Source organism: Hylobates moloch, unplaced genomic scaffold (assembly GCF_009828535.3).
Source record: "Hylobates moloch isolate HMO894 unplaced genomic scaffold, HMol_V3 SCAFFOLD_9, whole genome shotgun sequence".
Lineage (NCBI taxonomy): Eukaryota > Metazoa > Chordata > Mammalia > Primates > Hylobatidae > Hylobates > Hylobates moloch.
The window spans coordinates 103,304,879-103,325,711 of NW_026652284.1; the positions used below are offsets into that span (position 1 = coordinate 103,304,879).

At 45.1% G+C, this 20,833-nt stretch overlaps 2 protein-coding genes across 3 annotated transcripts in view; one reads left to right on the forward strand and one right to left on the reverse strand.

The window, feature by feature from the left end:
- The window catches only part of ZHX2 (zinc fingers and homeoboxes 2), a 261,988-nt gene that overhangs the window by 226,117 nt on the left and 15,038 nt on the right, over window positions 1–20,833 (forward strand). The gene's annotated exons all lie outside the window — the stretch shown is intronic.
- The window catches only part of DERL1 (derlin 1), a 29,352-nt gene continuing 22,069 nt past the window's right edge, over window positions 13,551–20,833 (reverse strand). The window contains exons 7-8 of the mRNA XM_032760350.2: window positions 19,554–19,664; window positions 13,551–15,805 (exon numbers count right to left, since the gene is read on the reverse strand). Of these exons, the coding sequence (XP_032616241.1) occupies window positions 15,667–15,805; window positions 19,554–19,664 (250 nt within the window). The 3' untranslated portion in view covers window positions 13,551–15,666. The remainder of the gene's footprint in view (window positions 15,806–19,553; window positions 19,665–20,833) is intronic.

Here is a 20,833-nt window from a genome sequence, read left to right on the forward strand (position 1 = left end):
GTGTGCATGTGTCCTTAGAGTAGAATGATTTATAATCTCTTGGATATATAACCAGTAATGGGATTGCTGGATCAAATGGTATTTCTGGTTCTTGATCCTTTAGGAATCACCACACTGTCTTCCACAATGGTTGAACTAATTTACACTCCCACCAACAGTGTAAAAGCATTCCTATTTCTCCACAGCCTCACCAGCATCTATTGTTTCCTGGCTTTTTAATAATCGCCATCTGACTGCATGAGATGGTATCTCATGTGGTTTTGATTTGCATTTCTCTAATGATCAGTGATGATGAGCTTTTTTCCATATGTTTTTTGGCCGCATAAATGTCTTCTTTTGAGAAGTGTCTGTTCATATCCTTCACCCATGTTTTGATGGGCTTGTTCGTTTGTTTGTTTGTTTTTTGTAAATTTGTTTAAATTCCTTGTAGATTTTGGATATTAGACCTTTGTCAGTGGGTCAATTGCAAAAATTTTCTCCCATTCTGTAGGTTGCCTGTTCACTCTGATGCTAGTTTCTTTTGCTGTGCAGAAGCTCTTTAGTTTAATTAGATCACACTTGTCTATTTTGGCTTTGGTTGCAATTGTTTTTGGTGTTTTAGTCATAAAGTCTTTGCCCATGCCTATGTCCTGAATGGTATTACCTAGGTTTTCTTCTAGGGTTTTTATGGTTTTGGGTTTTACATTTAAGTCTTTAATCCATCTTGAATTAATTTTTGTATAAGATGTAAGGAAGGGGTCCAGTATCAGTTTTCTGCATGTGGCTAGCCAGTTTTCCCAGCACCATTTATTAAATAGGGGATCCTTTACTCATTGCTTGTTTTTGTCAGGTTTGTCAAAGATCAGATGGTTGTAGATGTGTGGTATTATTTCTGAGGCCTCTGTTCTGTTCCATCAGTCTATATATCTGTTTTTGTACCAGCACCATGCTGTTTTGGTACTGTAGCCTTGTAGTATAGTTTGAAGTCAGGTAACGTGATGCCTCCAGGTTTATTCTTTTTGCTTAGTATTGTCTTGGCTATATGGGCTCTTTTTTGGTTCCAGACAAAATCTAAAGTAGTTTTTTTCTAATTCTGCAAAGAAACTTAGGAAATTTTAGGGAAAAAAAGGTGATTTGGGGACAAATGTTTCCTCAAACTGGCTTTAAAGCAAGTAGAGGCTGAGTGCAGTGGCTCATGCCTGCAATCTCAGCGCTTTGGGAGACCAATCACTTGAGCCTAAGAGTTTGAGACTAGCCTGGCCAACAAGGGGAAACCCCATCTCTATAAAAAATACAAAAAATTACCCAGGAGTGTTGGCACATGCTTGTAGTCCAGGAGGCTGAGGTGTGAGAATCACCTGGGTCCAGGAGATCAAGTCTGCAGTAAACCATGATCATGCCACTGCACTGCAGCCTGGGGAACACAGTGGGACCCTAACAGAAAGAAAAGGGAAGGGCAGGGCGGAGGAGGGCGAGGGCAAGGCAGGGCAGGGCAGGGAAGGAAAGGAGGGAGGGGCCGGGTGCAGTGGCTCACGCCTGTAATCCCAACACTTTGGGAGGCCAAGGCAGGTGGATCACTTGAGCTCAGGAGTTTGAGACCAGCCTGGCCAACATGGTGAAACTCCATCTCTACTAAAAATACAAAAATAAGTCGGTCATAGTGGTGCGTGCCTGTAATCCCAGCTGCTCGGGACGCTGAGGCAGGAGAGTAGCTTGAACCCAGGAGATGGAGGTTGCAGTGAGCCGAGATAGTGCCACTGCACTCCAGCCTGGGCTACAAAGCCAGACTCCATCAAAAAAGAAAGAAGGGGAGGGGAGGGGAGGGGAGAGAAAGAATCATTTCTCACAGTGGCCTTGGAGGCTGCTTCCCTGGGCCCACAGCATCCCCTACAATTAACGCCACATGCAGGTCAGGCTGGTGGTGAGTGAGGCCACTGGTCCTTCATTGCCCTGGGACGAGGCAGAGTGAGCAGAGTCACTGCCTCCTTGAGCCTCAGTTCCCTCATCTGCAACAACCACACCAACCTCATAGGCTGCCATGGGAATCAAGCTGATGACTGGTCTGAGGAAAGGGGAAGGAGGCAGAGAAACTAATGTGCTGGGGATGGTCTGTGCCAAATGCTTCCCAGCACTAGCTCGCTGAGTTCTCACGGGAATCTTACGAGGTGGTTCCCCTCCTTCTAGAGTTGAGGAAGCTGAGGCTGACCGAGGTTTAATAGCCTGCTGGAAGTTACAGAGCTGGCAAAGAGCAGTGTCCAAGTCACCCAGGTCTATCAGACTTCCCGGGCCACACTGAAGAGAGAAGGTCAGGGTTTAGGTTCTAGAACTACCTGGCTAGGGGAGCCCCTGGCCGCCCCTGAGCTCAACATCTTCAATGACATGGGGACGACAAGGACCCTCACAGGGTGACTGTGAGGACTGAATGAGTTCCTGGTTGTGAAGGGAAGGAGAACTAACATTTCTGAGGAGAGTCCAGTGATTTACACATATGACCTGATTTAATTCTCACAGTGGCCTTGTAGGTGGGAGCTGTGCTTCCCATTTGGAAGTGAGGGCTGGATTGTTTCCTTCTAATTCTAGCTTTCCGGGTGTGTTATGAATGTGTAACACAGAACACCCAGAGGGAATCCAGCCCCCAGCTGCCCTCACCCTTCCTGGAGGTTGAGTTCCTGGCCAGAGAAAGGCAGCCGCAGCAGAATCACCCCGCGAAGTGGATGAGGAGGCCTGGTCGGCCTGCCTTAAGGCCAGCTCTCAACTCATCACATTGTCTTTGTTCATACACACAGACACACACACACATGCATACACACACACAGGCACACAGGCACATACACACACATGCACACACAAAGATGCACAGGCATACACACACGTACACACACATGCACACAAATACACATGCATGCACACACATGCACACAAGCACACAAACACACATGCATGCACACACAGGCACATAAAAACACACATACACACAGGCACACAGGCGCACAAACACAGGCAAACATGCATGCACACACACATGCACACACAGGCACACAGGCGCACACACAGGCACACAGGCGCACACACAGGCACACAGGCGCACACACAGGCACACAGGCGCACACAGGCACACACATGCATGCACACACAGGCATACAGGCATACAAAAACACACACATGCACACACACACATGCACGCACACATATACATATACACATGTGCACCCAGCACAGCAAGCTCCCCTGCCAACTCCCCACCACCTGCTATCAAGAAAGCCATTGTTAAATACTCGAAATGCTAAAAGACTGCGTTTTTATTTTTCAAGGGCCCATTCCTAATCACAAGAGGCCACTTAGTCTGAGTGGGGCCCAGTAATGTTGATTAATGATTACGTATTTCTCATGAGAGTTGGGAACTCAACTCGTCTCTCGCCTCAGCACCCTCCCAGGGTGCGCCATTAATCAGGATCGGCCGTGGGTGGAGTTAGAGCCCTGACCATTAACCTTTTGGCAAGAGCGCGCCAGGTCCCCAGCATGGGAGCACCCCGGGTCCCCTCTGCAGTGGCCCCACTCCTGGACCCTCCCACAGAGGGCCGGGGTGGGGAGTGAGGGAGCTTCCTCTCCCTCTAGCTGCCTGCCTCTCCCCACGAGGACTTGAATATTAATAAGATCCCGCACTCCTCCAGATAGTTCATCTTAATGATTTTTAAGGGTTTTTCCTTAATTCCCTTTCTCTGTGTGACAGATACAAAAATTATTAATGAGTGAATGTTCCCAGCTTCTCCCACACACACCGTCTCTACAGGAAATTTGATCTTTGCGTATTCCATATCCCCCACAGCCTCCACTTCCTTCTGAGGAGAGCTCCCTTCTGGCCAGGCCTATTTCAAGTTTGAGGGATGAAGAATCCAGACAGTGGGGCTGACAGTGGCCAAACTAGAGGTGAGGAAGTAGCAGGTAAAGGGAGAGAAAAGCTCAAATTCAAAAATTTGGGTGTGGGGAAGAGTTTTCTTGGAGGTGAGGAGTCAGGGGCTCTAGCACAGCCTCAGGTGTGAGGGTAAAATGAAACAAAGCAGAATGAGGATTTTAGGAAAACCAGACCACAAAGTATTACATTGGTGCAAAAGTCATTGTGGTTTTTGCCACGTAATACTTGCATCCTCAGTTCATATCACCACTTTGGAAAGCTGATAGCTTCTACTACGGCTGAACATGTTGATACTCTGTGACCCAGCAATCCCTACTTATAGGAATTAGGTACAATTAGTATATCCCCATCAGATACGCATCCATATTCTCACTAAAGACGTATTCTAGAATGTTCATAGCAGCACTATTCGTTATATCTTAAAACCACCCAGACAGGCACGGTGGCTCATGCCTGTAATCCCAGCAGTTTGGGAGGGCGGATCACCTGCGATCAGGAGTTCGAGACCAGCCTGGCCAACATGGCGAAACCCCGTCTCTACTAAAAATACAAAAAAAAATTAGCTGGGTGTGGTGGTGGGCACCTGTAATCCCAGCTACTCGGGAGGCTGAGGCAGAAGAATTGCTTGAACCCAGGAGGCGGAGGTTGCCGTGAGCCGAGATCACGCCATTGCACTCCAGTCTGGGCTACAGAGCAAGACTTTGTATCAAAAAACAAACAAACAAAACAAAACAAAAAAACACAACAAACTATCCAAATGCTCATCGATGGTAGAATGGATAAATAATGTCATATTCATACCATAAAAGATGATACAGCAGCAAGAATGAAAGCACTGCAATTACATACAACAATGTGGATGACTCCCACAAACATGATGTTCAATATCAACAAAAGAAGCCCAACACAAAAGAATACATAAGGTATGAGTCCATTTATATAATATTCAAAAACTAATCTATATGGGTACAAGTCAGGATAGGTGCTCACTTGGGGGGTTGATGATTGGAAGGGGGTTCAAGAGGCTTCTTCAGGGCTGATAATGTTACCTATTCTTTTTCCTGAGATGGAGTCTCGCTCTGTCACCCGGGCTGGAATGCAATGATGCGATCTTGGGTCAATGCAACCTTTGCCTCCCAGGTTCAAGTGGTTCCCCTGCCTCAGCCTCTCGAGTAGCTGGGATTACAGGCGCTCACCACCATGCCCAGCTAATTTTTGTATTTTTAGTAGAGACGGGGATTTCACCATGTTGGCCAGGCTGGTCTTGAACTCCTGACTTCAAGTGATCCACCTGCCTCGACCTCCCAAAGTGCTGGGATTACAGGCGTGAGCCACCACACCAGGCCAATTTCACCTATTCTGATCAGGGTGCTAGTTGTACAGGTGAGCTCTCTTTGTAAAAATTCATCAAGCTATTGATCTGTTCTTTAGACTTCTCCAAGTAAAGATGTGAATTGCTGTATAACTGGGTTTGTTGGCTGGGCAGTATTTATGTGAATGTGATACTGTGCTGGAACAACACTTAGTGTTTTCCAAACTTAATTTTCCTCCTATGCATCCAGAAAGACTTAGGTTTCTGGGCTTCCCTGTGGTTAGTGGGACCATGTGATAAGTGCTGGTCAATAGCATGTGGGCAGAAATGATGCATGCTACTGTCAGCCTGGCCCCTTCAATCTCCTGCACAATCCTCCACTTAATCTTTCTCATTCTGTTCACCACCTTCAAAAAAGTCAGTGGAGACTCTGAGGTCCTGGGAGATGATGGAGCAATTGATAGTTCTTATTATAGCACACAAGAGTTTAAAAATAATTCTCTGCAATAAATGAAAGGAGAGCCGGGCATGGTGGCTCACACCTGTAATCCCAGCATTTTGGGAGGCTGAGGCAGGTGGATCACTTGAGCCCATGAGTTCAAGACCAGCCTGGCCAATATTGTGAAACCCCATCTCTACTAAAATTCAAATAATTAGCCAGCATGGTAGTGTGTGCCTGTAGTCCCAGCTATTTGGGAGGCTGATGCAGGAGGACTAATTGAGCCTGGGAGGTCAAGGCTACAGTGAGCCACGATCATGCCACTGCATTCCAGCCTGGGCAAAAGAGCGAGACCCTGTCTCAAAAAAATAAAAAGAAAAATGAAAGGAGCCTGAGTCCCTGAATAACTGCACGGAGCAGAGAGAGCCCCCTCCTGATCGCACCACCCCACCTGCCTATCCACATTGGACTGTGATTGATTGATTGCAAAACAGAGTCTCGCTCTGTCACTCAGGCTGGAGTGCAGTGGCACGATCTCAGCTCACTGCAACCTCCGCCTCCCTGGTTTGAGCAATCCTCCTGCCTCAGCCTCTTGCATAGCTGGGATTACAGCCACGAGCTGCCATGCCCCACTAATTTTTGTATTTTTAGAGGGGGTTTCATCATGTTGGCCAGGCTGAGCTCAAACTCCTGGCCTCAAGTGATCTGCCTGCCTTGGCCTCCCAAAGTGCTGGGATTACAGGTGTGAGCCACCACGACCGGCTTTGGACTCTGATTTAAACAAGAAATATATCTCTGTTGTAATATGCAATGGAGTGGGGATTTTTTGTTGTAGTTATTAGCCTAACTTGACTATCTGACTAATACCTAATATGCCTGACTTGGGTCCTGGGTCTCCAAGTGAAACCTTCTCTGTCTCGTAAATGGGAATGGAAGTGAACATTCTTAGGGAGAAATACATATTCCTTACTCCTTGGGTTTCCAAACAGAGGCAATTTCCTAAAAAGGAAAAGTAAATAAGAAGTTCTTAATTTTTGTCCCAAGGGGAGGCAATGGGTGAGTATATGAAAGAACCGAGCTCAGACTGTATAAAGCCAGCTGGGCCTCCGGAAGCTGCCTTCTCTGCTTTTCCCCAGGGTGAGCCTGCTGCGGTAGACACTGTCCTTGCCTAGCTGTGCCAGTGGCCAGGAGAGTCTTTCAAATTCTGGGGTTCAGTCTTAGAAAGTCCACATGGCTACACCCCTAAGTTATTATCATCTTCCAATCCAGCCTTTCTCAGAAATAGCGCTAACATTTTTATCTGTCTAATAATTGTGCTTATCTCAGTTGGTTCCAAACTCAGAAAAAAGGGGGGATTTATTGACTCCTAAAAAACCAACAAAGACTAGGAAAGACGCTGTTCCCTGCAGCAGAGGCCCAGAAACTAGGACAAATTAGAAAGAATCCTTTTTTTTTTTTTAAGAGGCAGGGTCTTGCTATGTTGCCCAGGCTAAAGTTCAGTGGCTGTTCACAGGTGCAGTCATAGGACACTGCGGCTTCAAACTCCTCTGGGCTCACGCAATCCTCCCGCTTCTGCTTCCTGAGTAGCTTGGACAATGGGTGCACAACACCACACCCAGCTTGAAAGAATCGTTTTTAACAAGAGAAGTCAGGAACGTTTCACAGGATTTGTTAAAGAACAGGGGCATAAAGCGACTGAAATGAGGGTTGGGATGGAGTTGAAACAGCACTAGCCATGACCCCTCTCTTCCTTCCCAATTTAGATCAGCTTCACTTGTCTTTTACCTGTTAGGATTTAAAATTTCATTCAAGCAAAGAGTACTGTGTCTAAAAATAGTTTGAAAATCTCTGATTTAGATCATCTTTTTGGTACCCTCTGGCCTAAAGGATCTTTGCACTTATATAAGAAATCCCAAATTTTATTTTTGCGACGTTTTGCCAGTGACAGTGATCTGTAACAAAAGTAGACCAATATTGGGATGTACAGAGAAGCCTCATGGTCAGCTTCTAAATTAGTTAAAGCTTCTTCAGGAAGCAAAGAAGAGAGGCATCCAGGCTATCTTAGGTGGTGGAGTGATGGTGCTCAACCTTTTTTTTTAAATTTTTTAAATTTTATTTTTAATCTATTTGAGACCGGATTATAAGACTGGCTAATTTTCGTATTTTTAGTAGAGACAGGGTTTTACTATGTTGGCCAGGCTGGTCTCGAACTCCTGGGCTCAAGTGATCCACCCACCTCGGCCTCCCAAAGTGCTGGGATTACAGGCGTGAGCCACCGTGCCCAGCCTATATATCATTCAACACACTAGAGGGTATAGCAGAATTTGAGTAGTAGGTACATAGGAAATAATCTTAATTTTTTTTTTTTTGAGATGGAGTCTCGCACTGTCGCCTCGGCTGGAGTGCAGTGACACGATCTCAGCTCACTGCAACCTCTGCCTCCGGGGTTCAAACAATTCTCCTGCCTCAGCCTCCCGAGTAGCTAAGATTATAGGCACCTGCCACCACGCCTGGCTAATTTTTTGTATTTTTAGTAGAGACGGGGTTTCACTATGTTGGCCAGGCTGGTCTCGAACTCCTGACCCCATGATCCTCCCACCTTGGCCTCCCAAAGTGCTGGGATTACAGGCGTGAACCACCACGTCCGACCCTTAATTTTTTAAAAAACAAAATCCACCTGCTTTCCTGACCTAGAGTCTTGCCCTGTATCTGGTGAAGAACTCTGATTAGCTTTTCTATGGCGGGTAGGTCCGACTCGCTGCAAGGCTTTTGTTTGGCTGAGTATAGAGGTTTGGGGCCAGAAAGCTAACCTGACCAAGACATTAGAGGGAGAGGCCACATGGGGGAAGGATTTGGAGAAGAAAGGGAGGGAGCCAGTTGACAGCTAAAAGGAATTTAGGTTATAAAATGTATTCATTTTTTCAACAAATATTTATCTCAAAAGGCTCACTCATGCCAAGCTTTCTGCTAGGTGTTGTGGATGTGATGATGAATGGGACAGACACAGCACCTGCCCTCAAGCACGGGAAGTCCCTTTCCCTGTAATATTCAACGTCAACGCTCTCCACCCTCTCCCCCAAAATCTTCAGCAAAGCACACATTGCTTGCAAATGTTCGGTAGACGAGCTAGACTGAGGAGACAGAAGGAAATACTGTCTTGTCCTGGGCTGGAAGGAAGCAAAGCCAGAGGCTCCTCACAGGAGGCCCAACATGTGGCTTGCATGCTCTAGTGGGCCAGGTAGGGCTCTTTAGGCAGCCAGCATCCGTTTCCTCCTTCTTACGGCAAGAGCACTTTGATTTGCTTTTGGAAAATTTCCTCTCTCCTGTTGAGGGTAGCCATAATGGGACTGTCAGTCAAATGTTTTTCCCTGAATTCCTAGCCACAGGAGAGGCACCAGGTCCAAGCTGGGTCAATGAGTCTTGGGAGTCAAATCCTAAAAGGGAGAGATACAAGAATAGAATCAAAGATGAAGCTGGTTTAGCCCAGCAAGAGATGTGATGAGATCAATGCCTACTGCCTGGCTCCCTGGTCCCCCAACCATGTGAGGGTTCTCAGCAGGCCCTTAGAATCTGTGAGCTATTCTATATCCTTCCAATAAATTATCTTTTGCTTAACATAGCGAGGGTCCTTTTTGGGTACCTGCAGTCAGAAAACCCTACCTGATGCCTGTGATCATGAAAAGTCCCAATCCCTCCTCCCCAGTAAGAGGTCTGGGCACCTCCAAGAGAAAACTGGCTTAGAACAGATGAGGGCCTGGCTGTGGAGACACAGGCATCTTGTTACACCCTTAGAGCCTACTTCTACATCAAAACAGTAATGATCAAAATCCAAAGGCTCCCTTAAGCTAACAGTGACTGCCCTTAACCAACAAGGACACTTAGAGGATCAGTGCCAGCCCTCAGGAAAAGGCCAACACACTGACAGAGAAAAGAGATCAGATTCATCTGGGTCAGGTTAAGGCTTCAAATGACACACTGAGCTCAGTAAACATTTCCTAAGCAACCCTTACGCCTTGCACCTAGATTTAATTCTGTACTCCCTGTGGGTCTCTCTGGCCGTGATGACATGGCAGGGGTTTCTCCTTCTCTCTAAATACATGTGGATTTGTACGAGCCACTGGGGAATTCCTTGGGGGAGAGAAAGCTAAATTTATACCTTCAATTAATCTTCCCAAGTGTTCTTGCCTGCCTTCACTCTGTACCAAGTCTACTTTTGCCCAAATCACCCCAGTACTCATACCCATTAGCAGATTACACACTGCAGATAGAAGCTGCTTTGCTGCTCATTTAAGTATTTGGAGTCCATTCTTCCCACTACCTCTAACCTGTTCTAATATCCTGTTTCAGGGGATTATGATTCCCTTAGATGAACAACAAAAAAATCATTCAATGCTCCTGGGAGACTTGGCCATTATTAGCTCTCTCCCTAAGCAGGACAAATTCCTACACAGGCCAAATTTCAGTTCAGTGCAAGAGACACTTAAGCACCTGTATGTGGCAGGCCTGTGCTATGCACTGGGAAACAGCCGTAAATAAGATGCAGTCCCTGTCCTGAGGATGGTTACAAGCCATGGGAGGGATATTAAGCAAATGATCACAGGTGGAACAAGTGTCAAAGGCAGAGATCAGGGTGCCAGTGGCTACGTGAGAAGACATTTCACCTTGCCTGCAGGTCTAATAGCCCTCTCCTTGATGAAATGACATTTAAACTGGGCCCTAAAGGCTGGTGATAGAATCAAGAGAATTGCTTCTTCTTCACTGGGGCCTTCTGCAAAGCTGTTCCCATTTCAGGAAGACATCATGTTTTAAAAGTTCATTTTCATTCAAGTTGATGGATTTGGAGCTCGCAATGTTTTTTCCACAGAAATATACTTACAAATAATGGCTAGGTTTCCAGGTTAGGATGCCAGCACCTAATTATCTACAATGGCTGCAGCACCAACAGCCAGAAATAGCATTTTACCCAGCTTGTGTGTGAAACACAGATCCAAGCCCTGATCGCCAATGGAAACCCCTTAGAGAAAGCCCTCCTTTTCCTCACTGAGTGCCAGCAATTCTCTGTCTGGGAGGTCCCTCCAATCCAGTCCCCAATCCCACTGCCTTGGTTTAAACCAACTCTTTCCTTAAACCTGCATCACAGCAACCAACACAAAACGTGGTCATCTTATCTCATTTCTCCGCTTCCCAGCCTTCTCCCTCTACTCCCCACAGGGCAGCCAGCTACTTTTTTGTTTTTTGTTTTGAGAGGAAGTTTCACTCTTGTCGTCCAGGCCGGAGTGCAGTGGTGTGATCTCGGCTCACTACAACCTCCGCCTTCCAGGTTCAAGAGATTCTCCTGCCTCAGCCTCCCGAGTAGCTGGGATTACAGGCATCCGCCATCAGGCCCGGCTAATTTTTTGTGTTTTTAGTAGAGATGGGGTTTCGCCATGTTGGCCAGGCTGGTCTCGAACTCCTGACCTCAGGTGATCCACCAGCCTCGGCCTCCCAGAGTGCTGGAATTACAGGTGTGAGCCACCACACCTGGCTACCAGCTACTTTTTAAAGACCAAACATGAAGGCCTTTCAATGTTCCCCACTGCCCACAGACTGAAGTTCAAGCAATCACACAAAACGGTTTTCCTGATACAGGCCCCGATCTATCTTTCCAACCCCTTTCCCTGCCACTCCCTACCTGTATTCTACAGGTCCAGGCACACAGTTCTCTCTTCCCGAGTTTCTGCTCTTGCTGCTGCTATTTCTAAATCCACCTAGAACAAGTGGCTTCCTCCATCTTGACCAGAACTGTCCATCAATCTTTCAAGACCTAGCCTCTCATCCAAGAAATTTACTTCCTTTTATTCTGGTAGTTTGGTGAATTGTACTATAATGACTTCTTTGCTTATTCAACAAATATGAGTCCCTACAATAGGCCAAGCTGACTGCCTCAGTAGAAAGGACACATCGTGAAGACAGAGACATTGTCTATTTGCATCTGCTTTGGCTTCCTTCACTGAAAAGCTGCAACAGAGTTGGGTTCATATCCTGTCTTTGGCACCTTCTAGCTTTTTTTTTTTTTTTTGATACGGAGTTTTGCTCTTGTTGCCTAGGCTGGAGTGCAATGGCACAATCTCGGCTCACTGCAACCTCCACCTCCTGGGTTCAAGCATTCTCCTGCCTCAGCCTCCCGAGTAGCTGGGATTACAGGTATACGCCACCACGCACAGCTAATTTTTGTATTTTTAGTAGAGACGGGGTTTCTCCATGTTGGTCAGGCTGGTCGTGAACTCCCAACCTCAGAACTCCCACCTCGGCCTCCCAAAGAGCTGGGATTACAGGCGTGAGCCACCGTGCCTGGCCGCTGCCTGATTTTAATCAAGAGACTTGAAGCTTAAGTTTCCTTATCTGGAAAATGGGGACAATATTATTTCACAAGTTTGTTTAAACACAAGTTCCCAAATCCAGCTGAACATCAGAATCAACTTCAAAAATATTTAGAATGGGAATAAGCCAAGATACCTGCTTTTTAAAATCTCAAGTTTAATGCTTATGTATAGCCAGATTTTTAAAACTGTAAATTGGAGGCTTTTTCAGAAAGTACCTGGCACATTAATGCTCAGTGCCTAGGTGTGCCCCTGAACATGGCGTTCCTACTAGAACGAGCAGAGTTGATATGAGATAAGGGGACCATATGGGAAAGAGCCTAGGTTTAAACCACACATATAAATCATGGGAAAGGCTGGGCACTGTGGCTCAGGCCTGTAATCCCAGTACTTTGTGAGGCCAAGGCAGGTGGCTTGCCTGAGCTCAGGAGTTTAAGACCAGCCTGGGCAACATGGTGAAACTCCATCTCGACCAAAAATACAAAAAATTAGCCAAGTGTGGTGGCACACACTTGTGGTCCCAGCTACTCAGGAGGCTGAGGTGGGAGGATCATTTGAACCTGCGAGGCAGAGGTTGCAGCAAGCCGAGATCATGCCACTACACTCCAACCTGGGTGACAGATCCTGTCTCAAAAAAACAAAGAAAGAAGAGACAAAGAGGGAGAGAGGGAGGAAGGGAGGGGGAGGGAGAGACAGGGAGGGAAGGTGGGAGAGAGGGTGAAGAAAGAAATAAACACGGGACATGGTATTCCTGGCCAATTCTGATCACCCATCACTCTGGAAGGCAAACAAGTGAACTGCCAGTAAACCCATTTGCTCAGCCCAGCCTTCTAAGATACAAACAGTGTAAAGTCCAGAAAGGAGTAACTTCTTCCAAAGGTCAGCTATTCAGAGTGTTAAGTTACAAAAGTGTAAGAGGGGCAGGGACCTCAGAAACAGAGTCGGCAATAAACGAAGATGTTGGCAACTGCAACATTGCCTATTATTAGATCCATGTCATTCAAGAGGTAGCTTAGAACACAATGATACTGGCAATGTGTCCTTCTAAATAAGCAGGATCTTTTTCTATTACTTCAGTATTTCCCCAGTAATAGAAGAGGGACATACATACAACCTGGTTCCTGTCATCTCACCTTGTGATGAGTGAAGTTGACCTGTCAAAGGCCCAAGATACAGACTGGGACGTTCACCCTCGAGGAAAAAAAAAAAAAAGACTTAGCAATGTCATGGCACCTGCTGTCTAGTCTGTGTGTGCCTTATGAGGAAACAGGATTAAACGAATTTTATAAAGTTCCAGGGCTCAGATCCATGGTTAGAAGCTATAAAAATGCCATAAAGCACGCTACAATCAGGTATGACTCCTCACTCAAAGTTAGCAAGCATCCTCCTTCCTTAAAATGAAAACCCAAGAATCCTGCATCCAGGAATTAATCCAGCAAAAAATACTGGGTACTTCCTAAATGCTCGTCAAGAGATAATTGGTTACATAAATGATGCGATACCTAAGAGACAGCAGAGCAGGGACATGGAAACTTAACACAGACAACCTTCAAGTTGCACATTTTAATTTACAATTTTTACCAATAAAAAGGATTAGTTTACAAAAAGGGAAGTCCTTTATACAAAATAAGGATTTCTTTTTTCCATTTGTAAAGAGAATCCACTGTCATGTTTTGCCTTGTCAAGTCAAAACTCAAATAGCTTGTTTTGGTAAAATTATTCCAGAAAGATAATCCAGACAAAATCAATAACGTCATCAGCTTCCTAACCATGTTTAAGAGGAATAACTTCATGAACATTTTGCCCTGAACTGAAGAGTTCTAAATACTTGTAAACCTTTAGGAAAAAATGACTGCTCGCAGGCAGCTGACTGGTAAGAGGGTACACCAGAGACTCTGGGTCACTCACTGTCAGAATATTTTTATACATACAATGAGTCTCCACACCTGTACAATGAGTGTACATGCAACATAATTGGAGTAATGGCCTCTAAAATTTTACAAGTAAACTTTATTGTGGCCACAGATCAACAACAAAACATGACAGTTAAGGTTCAGACTCTCCCCACCTATTTTATCATATAAATTAAATATGGAGAGGTACACACAAACTCTATTCAAAATGAGAAGTTGTTTGCCAACTCTCATTTCCTAGGATAACACACATCACACTGTTTAAGAGCAGGGGAAAGAATAGTCACACTGTTAGAGCACAATGTTTCCTGAAGAGAAACTGATCAAAACGTTTGAAGCCTTTTTAGTTGCCTCAAAGTATGACGGCCACTCAGTACTGCTCCTAACAGTCTGCTTTCAGATAACGTCATAAAATAAAATAACTGTGTGAAAAGCCATGGCCTTCAAAAAACTTTATTTGGTTACGAGCCAAGCTCTGATAGGAAAAGCCCACCTACGAAAAAAAAAGGTGTGGGTATTTAAGCTGGTCTGATTCACAGAGCTTGTACATTCATGACTCAAAATAACAAACCCTCAAACCCAAATGATTCTAAAGTCATTTCAACCTTAAATCGTGTTATTCCCTTAGATGTGCTTACATTCGCTTTAAAAAATGATCTACGTGCAGAGAGGAGCTGCACCTTCCTCACAATTAATTGAAACATGACCAAAAAATGAGGGATAGGCAAAAAAATGACATTTAAATAGCGTATGAGGGTCTCTCCTCCTTTACTCAATGAACACATATCCAGAATGAGATTGAAATGGAATCAATGCCCAAGAGCCTCTCAAAGAGAACATCTCCTGTAGCCAACATGATCTGCATCCTCCTAACACAAGGCAACCCAACTACTCTGGCTACACAAAGCCAGTACGCCCTGCATATGAAACGCAAAGGGGCTGCATCCCCCATAGTTTAAACCTAACCCCTGTGTTAAATGCAACTCCACTACAGTCTTGATCACTTAACTCAGGAAAAAAACACCCAGCAACAACCCTGATATCTCATTAATACCAATCTGTGGGCCTCACTGACTCAGCGGTACTTTTTTATAAAAAACATCTGAAGAGGTGGCAAATGGTTACAACGGATGTCAGGTCGAAGCAATTCCAAAAGCTGAGAAAGCGCTTCATCCGCTGCTTCAGTCTTCTCCCCCTATTGCTACAGTTCTGCCACCAAAGGGGGAAAATTACGTGAATATGATTGTTGTGACCAAGCCTCGGCAAAAGTCAATAAATAACACAACCTGTCAAGGGCAGAGCAATTTTATGGGCGACCTCTTCTAGTTGCAAATGTGGGGGCTGGGAAAAGTGGGAGGGAGGCATGTGTGCAAGAAAGAAATAAGAGTCCTTTTGAGAAGGGTTTGGTGACCCAGCCCCAGCTCCCCAGCTCAATGCCAGCAGACTAGGACCCGCTAAAACCCATCATTCAGACGGAAAGGGGAGAAGAGAAGACATCAAAAAATGTAGTCAGTTTTGCAATTTGCACAGTTGGTATTTGTTCTTCACAGCAGTAAGGACTTGAATGAGAATCGTGAAACTTGTGGAACACTTATATTTTTCTTCAGGATTTAAGAAACTTTGTCTCGTACTGAAAGACTACATTCAGTGTGGGTCAGGTCCAACAGTGTTAGCCAGAACGCGGTTGTTAAGTGCACCCAGCACTGGGAGGAAATGTGGCTTGAGAGGAGCGGCTGCCCGAGGCCGCCCCTTCACTGGTCTCCAAGTCGAAAGCCCTGGCCCCAGTTGTGTCTCCCGCCTCCGCCATTCTGATCAGCAGCTCGCCTCATGCTAGCAGGGGGCACACCAAATCCTGATACTCCTCCTCTCCTACTGGGCAGCCAGCGGTACCTGGTGCAGAAAGACAGGGACACAAAGGGAGAGAAGAGAACAAAGTAACTTCCACATAGTTATCTGACCTCCGAGAACACCTCCCTCTCCTGCTGTTCCCATGGCACTTGTCATGCTGAAGGTGGCGAGGGACAATGTCTTATTTAACTTTGTCTTTTCTGTACTCAGCTCCATGACCTGACCACAGACGGCATTCGTTTTTCATGTTTCTTAAATGTATTCAGATTTCAGCTGAATTCACATTCTGAACATTTTTTTCTCTGCTTATAAAAGTAATCCATGCAGAACAGTATGGAAACAAAAATATTACACCCACAAGCTCAGCAACCAAAGAATGACTGATAGCATCTTGGTATATCTAAATATGGCTCAAACTGGATCAAAGGATACAAAATACATTCACTTTCAAAGGCCAAATCCACAGCCTGCGTGTTTGAGCCTTGCACAGCATTTCTAAAAGGCTCTCAGCTGAGCCCATCAAAGGAGACAGGGGAAGAAGGCTTTCTATGTTGGAAGTATGGGTATGTTTTAAACTTTATTCAGAATCTGCCTTCCAGGTACATTCTTCCCTTCTCACAGATGCTGGGAGAGCTGGGGCCCCAGAAGGTTAAACGATTTCCCACCTTAAAATTAATAAACTAAGAGTTCACAGAACAGCTAAGAGAACTTAAACCCAAGCCTACACTCTCAATAGTATTTTCCAACTATTTCCCATCCTTGACTCTTTTATTAGTAAACTGAGAATGTGTTTAAACCTATTCCACTTAATGTTTAAAATGTTTAAATTTTGCTTGAAGGCAGAGAGCATGATCTGATACCTCCACTTAAACCCTTCTTGGCAGCAAGAGTAAGTCATCACAGGTGACGTGTCCACAGCAGAAACCCTGAAGAGGACAGGCTTTATACTTGACCTTATATTAGAGCAGTTACTGTGTGAATTTACTCAGTGAGCATTACCTTACACTAGGTGTTGCCTGCTTATAAATTCATCTGATCTTCACAACAACCCCATGAGGGAGGCATTACTATTACTCTGTTTTATAAACAAGAAAATTGAGCCAACACTGAGTGAAGCGCTTCAAAAGTGACAGGATTCCAACCTAGTCGGCCTGGCTCCAGAGCCTGCGCCCTGCACTACTTGTTATACTACATGCCTCCTGCCTGGGAAGGGACAGCAGTCAGTGACTGGAGTGTCTATTCATGCCTCTTCCCAAAACAGACAACAACTTGGTTTTTTTTTTTTTTTTTTTTTTTTTTGAGATGGAGTCTCACTCTGTCACCAGGCTGGAGTGCAGTAGCACGATCTCAGCTCACTGCAACCTCCACCTCCCAGGTTCAAGCGATTCTCCTGCCTCAGCCTCCCAAGTAGCTGGGACAACAGGTGCCCGCCACCATGCCCAGCTAGTTTTTGTATTTTTAGTAGAGCCATGGTTTCACCATGTTGGCCAGGATGGTCTCGATCTCCTGACCTCATGATCCACCCCTATCGGCCTCCCAAAATGCTGGGATTACTGACGTGAGCAACCACGCCTGGCCAAAAACCCCTTTTAAACACAAAATTTAGTGTGTACAGAGAAGATATAACTACTCTAAATGGAATGGAAAATGGTGATACAAATGTAACAGCATTCCATTTAGAAAAGCAGTTATAACTTCCTATACTCACCTCCTCCATTTTAAACAAATACAGCTTTACCATAGCGGGGGTGGTGGTCAGTTGTAATCCAGATTTGGAGGCCGGGGGGAGCAGAGGTCAGAGGTCGAGACCACGGTAGCGGAGCTTGCAGTGAGCCGAGATTGCGCCACTGCACTCCAGCCCGGGCGACAGAGTGAGACTCCGTCTCAAAAAAAAAAAAAAAAAAAAATCAAAATGTATTTTCCAAGTGCTGGTTTCTCAACATCCATGCCTTCTGGTACAGTAACATTCCTCCAAAGTACATAATAAAATAGAACACTTGCAGAAGGCAATGCTAGAGCTGTCTTGCTTTGCTACTCACTCTAAGACAATATGGAAGCCATCTCCACTGCTTAAGTAGATAGTGAAATTAAATGCAAATAATTAGTATAAAAAGATACCCAATTATACATAATCAACAAAAATTTATGGTAATTTCAAAGCAGTTACTGCTTTTGCAAGGAGCTATATTTTGTCATCTGATCTTTATGCAAAATTTAGCAGAAGGACTTCCACCAACAGAGAAAGTTCAAGTGGAAGGCAGGCTCCAGGGCTCTGCTGATTTTGCCACTAGAATCTTGTATCCTGTGTTGCCCACAACTGAGAAGTAGCTACAAGCCGTTAAGTTAGAATATGGCCATTTAAAGTAAAGTAACTGTTGGCTGCCCCCCAAAAGCACCAAGCTTTTTTTAATTGATGCATCTGCCATCCTACTTGATAAACCTAGATCAGAAAGCCAAACCTGCTGTTATTATGTCCTTTGATAATTAGAAACCAGATTGGTCATTTGTTTTTTTAGCCTGAAGGCAATTCAAGGCTCAGAAGAGAAAGAAGTTTCTTTTTATTCTCTTAAAGAAAAACACACACACCACAACCACCAATATGGTATATCTCTGTATATTACAGTTTACAATTTGAAAAGTCTTTGAAAAACATACTCCTACCCTATAAAAGGGGAGAAAGAGGAGGCCTGCTCAAGTTTTACTGCCCTCACTGATCCCTTAGAGGAATGACAGAACTGCAAAACATTAAAATTAGCAAGATGTGAAAGGGTTTGGTTTGTTTGTTTTTTTAAAGCTTTCAAATGCAAGCTATTACTGCATATCCCTGCTATGAGATTAGGCATGATTGTCAGGCAGGCTGTGACACCCAGATGGTGATTTAACAGGCCCCTTCTTCGACAGCCTTTTGCCTCACTGACAGAACGGTCACACGACTATTACATGCTTCTGGGTGTGTGCACGTCTCCTCTCAGCTCGTCAAAATCCTGCTCTCCTACCCCCACCTTTAGGAATATGGCAGCTAGCTTTACTTACCAAGAACCCACTACTGTGCTTCCCAACGGTGTTTATCTTACTTCATGCAGTCCTGTGAGACAGGGGCTTCCCCCACAATTTACAGGCTTGCAAACTGAAGCTTGGAGGTTTTATACTTTCCCAGTATAAAAACTGCTATCTGAGGGGACTGGGATTCAAACCCAAGTTTGTCTCAAAAATCAAAGCTGTTGCCCTTACCATCCCACTTCAGTAAACCCTAAAAGCAGATAAAGAGCACAAACTCCCAGGTGGTTGGGACTATATAAACCTCAAGTCTCTCATTTTAACTCTGAACAGTCCTGTAAAATGTCTACTCCATCGTATTTAATATAAAAAGGTTTAAAATTGCTGACCAACACACTAACTTACCCTTCCTTGGGCAAAATCATGGGTAAAAACTGATGGGTTAAGAAAAGACACCCCACTATCCTGTGACTCTGCCCATTCCCCAGCACACTGTTTTGCACTCTGAAGTTGCATCAGGTCCCTCAGCAGGCTCAGTGAGCTGAGATGCCTCATGTAATGTTGGAATCTAGTTGTCAGTGGTCCCTGGCTAAAAGAGTAACAGGAAGGCAACTGAGCCTAGGCTTTAATCCCTAACTTCCTGTGACTGTGTGACTAGGGTAAGTCATCTGTTGCCTTAGGTTTCTCCATCAGATGGGGCATGGGGTAAATCATACTCCTCATGGAGCTCTCATTAGGATGCATTAAGAACACAGGCATAAAATGTTAGATGAGACAGGACAAAAACACTTACAAAAACTGAGGTGTGGATAGAAAATTTCTTCCTCCCAAGTCCATTGGGTATCTGAACATTAGGAAAAAATAAAGATGTCCAACCAGATTTCCAATAAGCTCATTGATTACCCTGCAAAGAGAGCCAAATGAGTTTAAAGACATTCAAGCAATAGAGATGCACCAAGTTTTAACTAATAGCATAAGGAAGAGAGCCTTCAAGGCAGCTTATTTAGTCCCTGGGAGTCTGTGAGAGCTGACAATGAGCCCTTTTGTAGTCTGAGTGGCAAATGCATTCTGAGGGAGACGGGAAGTGAGTCCTGCTGAACCAATGAGGCCTGCCGCTCTTCAAGGCCAGCAGCCCCTCTGACATCTCTTTCAAGCACCAGCCCATCCTCAAAATATTGTTTTTGCTACTTCCTGCCTCAAGAGTTGGGGAAGTTGCAAAGCATGCTTCTGAATGCTTTCAGTCATGAATATTGTATTTATAAAATGTGGGCAAACATGAAGGCTACCAAGAGAGAAGCGTGGGAGTAAGAAAAAGAGGAACAATAAATGCCTGTTCCCCCCTTCCTGGAGCCATTAAGCACTTCTCCCTTGCCTCTTGTACCCTTGAGTGTTAAGACACCACAGAGATCACTTAGGAAAGCCGACTTGCACTCTGAAATCAACACTGACCTTCTTCAGTTTTCCCTTGGCTTACATACAGGTCACCTCAAGAGTGTATAGCTCTACTGTTACTATTACATATCCTCTTTGTCTTCACCTGCAACATGATTCCCATCAGGGGCAAATCAACACCTGCAACTACTTCAGACTTCACTTTCCCGGGTGGAAGAGCAGCTTTACCAAGTTCAGAACATGCTTTGCTCTAAACAGTCTGCTCCATTCATTCACTTCTCCCCAACAATATGCAGAAGAAGTTAGGATCACACAGAGCAAATATGTCAGACAAATGAAGAACCAGCACTATAAAAATGGATTGAAATATTAAAAGTGGTTTGTAGTATAAGAAATGGGAGTTCTGGCTGGGTGCAGTGGCTCATGCCTGCAATCCCAGCACTTTGGGAGGCCAAGGCGAGGGGATCATTTGAGGTCAGAAGTTCAAGACCAGCCTGGGCAACATAGCGAAACCTCATCTCTACAAAAAATACAAAAATTAGATGGGTGTGGTGGTGCACGCCTGTAATCCCAGCTACTCGGGAGGCTGAGGCATGAGAATTGCTTGAACCTGGGAAGCAGAGGTTGCAGTGAGCCAAGATCGCACCACTGCACTCCAACCTCAGTGACAGAGCGAGACCC